The following is a 6,835-nucleotide window of genomic DNA, read 5'->3' as shown; positions in this document are numbered from 1 at the left end:
TACACATCCAAGCAAACACACAATGGACAGGCTGGCTCACAGTTCTCACAGCTATTGTCCATGTTCTTGGTGCCATTTGTAGGCTGACATCAATCTTGCTGGTTTTCAACCTTCCTAACTATCTCGACCACAGAGATCCAAGTATGAGCATAATGAAGCTGTTGCCATCTCCCACAGACATCACAGCAGTGCACATTTCTAACCATACCATCAGGACACACGTTGTCCCGGTTTGAGGCCAGGCAGATCTTTTGCTTCCCACCAGGGCAGAAAAATGAGGCTCACACAAATGGCTTGCAGAAGCGATGGAAAGTTTAAATGGAAAAGCAGTGAGTGTTTTACAGAGAGCTACAAGCATAAAAACAAAGATGTCCATACAGAGTCCCCTTACAGCATACCCAGAAGCCTCCCAAAACATTTCCCTTCTCCCTACCTGAAGGTACACCCAAAACCCCCAGGGCTCTTTCTTCCCACTCCACTGCTAGGCTGGTCTCAAGACTGGCCAGGTCTGAGACTGCCCCCACCCCCACCCCCACCCCCCTCCTGGCATTAGGCCTAGCCTAAGAGGCCTTGAGATAACTCATCTTCCATTACCAGATTGGGAGCATCTCCCATGGGAGCAGCAAGGGAAGAAAGTGTTAGACCTTGCTGATAGAGTCATAGGGAGCAGGACATTATGGGTATGAAATACACAGCTTCCTGTGTCTACCTACTGGGCTGGACACTCGGGTCACCAGAGGTGTATCTTGTGTGGCAGCAACAGAAGGCACTTTGCCTAAACTGCCACACAGGTGCACAACCCACTCCTGGTCCTGCTGAAGCTTATATCCAGCCCTGAAAACTGAGCCCGGAAAAATCAGGTGGGTTGCTCATTATATTTAGCACCGTTATCTGTCCCTTCTGCCCCATCTCTCTGTTCTGTTCTGCTGCATCAACTGGTGAGCCTGTCCCATTCCTCATTCCCATGCTCTCCCTGTGCTCCTCAGCAGGCACAAGCTGCACATCGATGACTTCCACCGCAGAACAAGAGTATGCCTGTTTCTGTGAACAATTGAAAACTGATATTATATTTTTTTTTCTGGACAACCAAACCTCAAAAAGAGAAAAATGGACACCAGCCAAGAAACAGGGTGGGAGGGGGAGAATGTTTACGGGTGCTGGCAAACATAACATGCAGCTTTCCTGTGTTATATACATCACTGTCTGCAAACCCAGGGAAGATACCCTTCTGCAAACTGAGATGATAGAGACTTGGCTGTTATGCCCCCTATGAACCTGAACTCTTATTTCTCCACTAAACCAATTAAAGATCTTTTATTCAGCACATACACTAGGCCAGTATCATCCCAGGATGAAAATCTGACTGAAGCAGTAGCACAGCAGGGCTTTAAGGCTCTGACGAAACGATACATAGAGACTTGGAAGCTCCAGGCAGTGCTGGTCGGTACAGAGGGGTGGGGGGAGGGCAGCATGTGGTTTGGGATATTTTCACCAAATGTTAAATCACACAGAATATTTCACTCGTCTCCAGTGTGAGATCACGACATGACTCCTCTGTAATGAATTCTTTATCTTGGCAGCTCTCCTGCTTTCTCCCAACTGTGCCTCCCTCTCCCCTTCTGGTCCCAGCGTAGTAACATATGGTAGTATTTGGGGAGTGATTTGGGGCTGGGAGCAGGGCTGGTCGCCCACACCTGTGCATTCCCCTGCCTCAGGCCACAGCCAGCGCCGTGGCCCCAGCTCACTGCTTCGCCCGGGCGCAGGGGACTGCTTTTGCGCAGCCTTCGGGCTGTGACATTTCATGTGATGGTTTGTGGGACCCTGCGCGGCCCGCCACCGTTCCCCCGGAGCAGTCCCAGTGCCCATCGTGGGCAGCTCTGCCGGAGCCCTCTCTCCTTTGGAGGCGGCTCCAGGTAGCGGCGGCAGTCCGCCCGCCCGCGTCGCAAGCGATAAGCGAAACCGGCACAGCTGCCGCCGACCCACCAGGTGCCCCTCGCTAGCACACTGCGGCGCGGCGAGGCGACGCGAGATGGCCGCCGACAGCCGCGGAGCGGCTCCGCCGAGCACAGAGGCGCCCCCGGGCAGGCACGGGGACCCCAAGCGGAGAAGCGCAGCCGCAGCCGGCGGGCTGGAGCGGGCCCGCACGGCGCGAGCCACCCGGGGCTGGCGCGGCCGGAAGGCGTCGGCCTCGCGGGAGCCGGTCGCCACGGCGACGCTTGGTTGGTGCCTGCCCGCCGGCCCGCACCGACATGGGCCCCAAGCGGCCCAAGACCAGCGCGGTCGCCTCGGCGGGGGCTGAGGTCAACAGCTGGGAGGCTGCGCTGGTGGCCGCCCCCTTCGAGGAGGTGAAGGCAGGCGAGGGGCAGGGCAGAGACTGTCCGGGGCACAGCGGGGCGGGGAGACCCTGGGGCGGCCTGAATGTGGTGGCGGCTGGGCTCGAGGCGGCCCTGGCCGCTGGCCTCGCCCGGCCGGTTGGCTAAGTGTCACTGCTGGGGGATACCCAGGGTCGGGACTCGGGACGGTGAACCGTCCCGGCAGGCGGTGGAGTTGCTCCTTCTTTGCCCCCCTTTCGCCACTGAGCAGCTGCTCGGCGGGTTTCTTGCTTTTCTTCCTCGGCACCTTCCTGGGGCTCTGGGTGCCAAGTTCCAGCTGGGAGTGAACTTTTTACAGACTGCTGAGCAGCGAGGTTTGGCGGAGGTGCTGACACAGCATTAACTGCAGCGCTGAAAATGGGAGGCTGTAGTTTTAGTTTTCCCGCTTGAGTCTCTGCAGTTAAAAAGGCACCTTTTCTTTTTTCCTTTTCTCTCTTCCTTTTCTCTTTTTCCCCCTTTTCTCTTTTTTTCCCCCTTTTCTCTTTTTTTCCCCCTTTTCTCTTTTTTTCCCCCTTTTCTCTTTTTTTCCCCCTTGTCTCTTTTTTCCCCCTTTTCTCTTTTTTCCCCCTTTTCTCTTTTTTCCCCCTCTTTTTTCCCCCCCTTTTCTCTTTTTCCCCCCTTTTCTCTTTTTTCCCCCCTTTTCTCTTTTTTCCCCCCTTTTCTCTTTTTTCCCCCCTTTTCTCTTTTTTCCCCCCCTTTTCTCTTTTTTCCCCCCTTTTCTCTTTTTTCCCCCCTTTTCTCTTTTTTCCCCCCTTTTCTCTTTTTTCCCCCCCTTTCTATTTTTTCCCCCCTTTTCTCTTTTTTACCCCCCTTTTCTCTTTTTTCCCCCTTTTCTCTTTTTTCCCCCTCTTTTTTCCCCCCCTTTTCTCTTTTTCCCCCTTTTCTCTTTTTTTTCCCCCTTTTCTCTTTTTTTCCCCCTTTTCTCTTTTTTTCCCCCTTTTCTCTTTTTTCCCCCTTTTCTCTTTTTTCCCCCCTTTTCTCTTTTTTCCCCCCTTTTCTCTTTTTTCCCCCCTTTTCTCTTTTTTCCCCACTTTTCTCTTTTTTTCCCCCTTTTCCCTTTTTTTCCCCCTTTTCCCTTTTTTTCCCCCTTTTCTCTTTTTTTCCCCCTTTTCTCTTTTTTTCCCCCTTTTCTCTTTTTTTCCCCCTTTTCTCTTTTTTTCCCCCTTTTCTCTTTTTTTCCCCCTTTTCTCTTTTTTTCCCCCTTTTCTCTTTTTTTCCCCCTTTTCTCTTTTTCCCCCCTTTTCTCTTTTTTTTTCCCCCTTTTCTCTTTTTTTTTCCCCCTTTTCTCTTTTTTCCCCCTTTTCTCTTTTTTCCCCCTTTTCCCTTTTTTTTCCCCCTTTTCTCTTTTTTTCCCCCTTTTCTCTTTTTTTCCCCCCTTTTCTCTTTTTTCCCCCCTTTTCTCTTTTTTCCCCCCTTTTCTCTTTTTTCCCCCCTTTTCTCTTTTTTCCCCCCTTTTCTCTTTTTTCCCCCCTTTTCTCTTTTTTCCCCCCTTTTCTCTTTTTTCCCCCCTTTTCTCTTTTTTCCCCCCTTTTCTCTTTTTTCCCCCCTTTTCTCTTTTTTTCCCCCCTTTTCTCTTTTTTCCCCCCTTTTCTCTTTTTTTCCCCCTTTTCTCTTTTTTTCCCCCTTTTCTCTTTTTTTCCCCCTTTTCTCTTTTTTCCCCCCTTTTCTCGTTTTTCCCCCTTTTCTCTTTTTTTCCCCCCTTTTCTCTTTTTTTCCCCCTTTTCTCTTTTTCCCCCCTTTTCTCTTTTTCCCCCCCTTTTCTCTTTTTTCCCCCCTTTTCTCTTTTTTCCCCCCTTTTCTCTTTTTTCCCCCCTTTTCTCTTTTTACCCCCTTTTCTCTTTTTACCCCCTTTTCTCTTTTTACCCCCTTTTCTCTTTTTACCCCCTTTTCTCTTTTTACCCCCTTTTCTCTTTTTACCCCCTTTTCTCTTTTTTCCCCCCTTTTCTCTTTTTTCCCCCCTTTTCTCTTTTTTTTTCCCCCTTTTCTCTTTTTTTTTCCCCCTTTTCTCTTTTTTCCCCCTTTTCTCTTTTTTCCCCCCTTTCCCTTTTTTTCCCCCTTTCCCCTTTTTCCCCCTTTTCCCATTTTTTTCCCCTTTTCCCTTTTTTTCCCCCATTTCCCTTTTTTTTCCCCCCTTTTCCCTTTTTTTCCCCCCTTTTCCCTTTTTTTCCCCCTTTTCCCTTTTTTTCCCCCTTTTCCCTTTTTTTCCCCCTTTTCCCTTTTTTTCCCCCTTTTCCCTTTTTTTTCCCCCTTTTCCCTTTTTTTCCCCCTTTTCCCTTTTTTTCCCCCTTTTCCCTTTTTTTCCCCCTTTTCCCTTTTTTTCCCCCTTTTCCCTTTTTTCCCCCCTTTTCCCTTTTTTCCCCCCTTTTCCCTTTTTTCCCCCCTTTTCCCTTTTTTCCCCCTTTTCCCTTTTTTCCCCCTTTTCCCTTTTTTCCCCCTTTTCCCTTTTTCCCCCCTTTTCCCTTTTTTCCCCCCTTTTCCCTTTTTTCCCCCTTTTCCCTTTTTTCCCCCTTTTCCCTTTTTTTCCCCCTTTTCCCCTTTTTTTCCCCCTTTTCCCCTTTTTTCCCCCTTTTCCCTTTTTTTCCCCCTTTTCCCTTTTTTTCCCCCTTTTCCCTTTTTTTCCCCCTTTTCCCTTTTTTTCCCCCTTTTCCCTTTTTTTTCCCCCTTTTCCCTTTTTTTCCCCCTTTTCCCTTTTTTCCCCCTTTTCTCTTTTTTCCCCCTTTTCCCTTTTTTTCCCCCTTTTCCCTTTTTTTCCCCCTTTTCCCTTTTTTTCCCCCTTTTCCCTTTTTTTCCCCCTTTTCCCTTTTTTTCCCCCTTTTCCCTTTTTTTCCCCCTTTTCCCTTTTTTTCCCCCCTTTTTTCCCCCTTTTCCCTTTTTTTCCCCCTTTTCCCTTTTTTTCCCCCTTTTCCCTTTTTTTCCCCCTTTTCCCTTTTTTTCCCCCTTTCCCTTTTTTTCCCCCATTTCCCTTTTTTTACCGCTTTTCCTTTTTTTCCCCTATTTTCCTTTTTTGCCCCTATTCACCATTTTTTCCCCTTTTGACTTTTTTTCCCCCTTTTCCCATTTTTTACCCCTTTTCCCTTTTTTTCCCCCTTTTCCCTTTTTTTCCCCCTTTTCCCTTTTTTTCCCCCTTTTCCCTTTTTTCCCTTTCACAGAGTGTTGCAATCCAAGGGCATATTTAGGTTTCCATGTTCCATGTACATACAGTAATAAATCTTAACTTGCAAGAAGCGATTTGGTTTTAAAAATAGGGTTGTAATTTAGCAGACAACAATATTTATCTAGTGTGTGTTTATGTAGCACCGCTCCTGCAAGTGAGACAAATTACTTCCTTGGCTGCCTTGTTCGGTGGGTTCCTGTGTGCTCTGTTTAAAAAAACAAACAAACAACAAAACAAAACAAAAAAATCCGGGGTGCTTTTTGTTGTTACTGCTTTGTTTTGGGTTGTGTGGTTTTGTTGTGTTGTGGGTTTCTTTTTAACATGCCAGCTGCCCTGGTTAAGTATGAGGACTTTTGAATCCAGGAAGAAGCTTTTAAACTGACTACACGATTTTCCCCCAAATGCCACAGGTGTGCAAAAATCTTTTAATACTTGCTTTTTATTTGGTAGTAACCATGTAGTACAAGTTTAGCCAAACAACCACTAAGCTCCTCAGCTAAGGCAGTTACTACCCATTTTTCCCTGGAATGTTGGGGGGGGGTTCTTCAGTAGAATTTAAAGGATCTTGAGCCATTTTTTGCTTGTGAATCTTGCCCGAACTCCAAGAGAACATGTCTGAAGCATGGGAAAGGGGGTAGAGGTTCAATCTTCATCACCTACTCAGTTCTTGATGTTTCTCCTGTGCTTACTAGTAATGTGCCAATTAGAGATTTATTTTTTTCTTTATGGCAGTGTTTATTATGGTTGTGGATATTGTCGAGTGAATTCACTGAACAAAGTGCTTTGTTTACTCTGCTGCTCCTACGTACAGTTTATTGTATTTGTTAAATGCAAACTATTATGTTGAAGTATTTTTAAAGGTAGGAAATGAAATGTTCAAAATTTAGGAAATGCCAGGATTAGGATTATTCAGGACCACACATTGAGACCGATGGAAAGAAATGTCAAATATGTTCACTGAATGGGGCAAGAGTTCTGTAGGAAAAAAGAAGAGATCACCTTATTAAAGGTTGTAATGCCTATACCCATGGGGGCTGAATTAAGATTCCATGGTCCCTTAATTCTGGTGTTGTCCAACTGTGTTGTGCTCCAGTTAAATTAATTCCACTTTTTCTGTCTTGCTGTTAGTGGGCAGAGCCTTGGGAGCTTGAGGAAAAGCCGTCTGCCTGCTGCGGTCAGCTTGAACTCGGGGTTCTGTGATGCTGGGCAGCTGCTAAAATTTCTTATTGCAAGAAAATTTTTATTTGGTTCTTTTGGGCAGGAACAGACTCAGTGCAAACAGATGCTGGCAATTTTATTTTTTTTTTTC

The 6,835-nt window shown here is 47.1% G+C and overlaps 1 protein-coding gene across 1 annotated transcript in view; it reads left to right on the top strand.

Moving 5' to 3' along the window:
- Window positions 1–2,249: 2,249 nt before the first annotated feature.
- The window catches only part of SPAG17 (sperm associated antigen 17), a 143,098-nt gene continuing 138,512 nt past the window's right edge, over window positions 2,250–6,835 (top strand). The window contains exon 1 of the mRNA XM_054163906.1: window positions 2,250–2,471. Within this exon, the coding sequence (XP_054019881.1) occupies window positions 2,250–2,471 (222 nt within the window). The remainder of the gene's footprint in view (window positions 2,472–6,835) is intronic.

The sequence above is a fragment of the Dryobates pubescens genome, chromosome 8, assembly GCF_014839835.1.
Source record: "Dryobates pubescens isolate bDryPub1 chromosome 8, bDryPub1.pri, whole genome shotgun sequence".
NCBI classification, from domain to species: Eukaryota; Metazoa; Chordata; class Aves; order Piciformes; family Picidae; genus Dryobates; species Dryobates pubescens.
The sequence above is the reverse complement of the archived record's forward strand: the minus strand, read 5'-3'. Positions and strand labels throughout refer to the sequence as shown.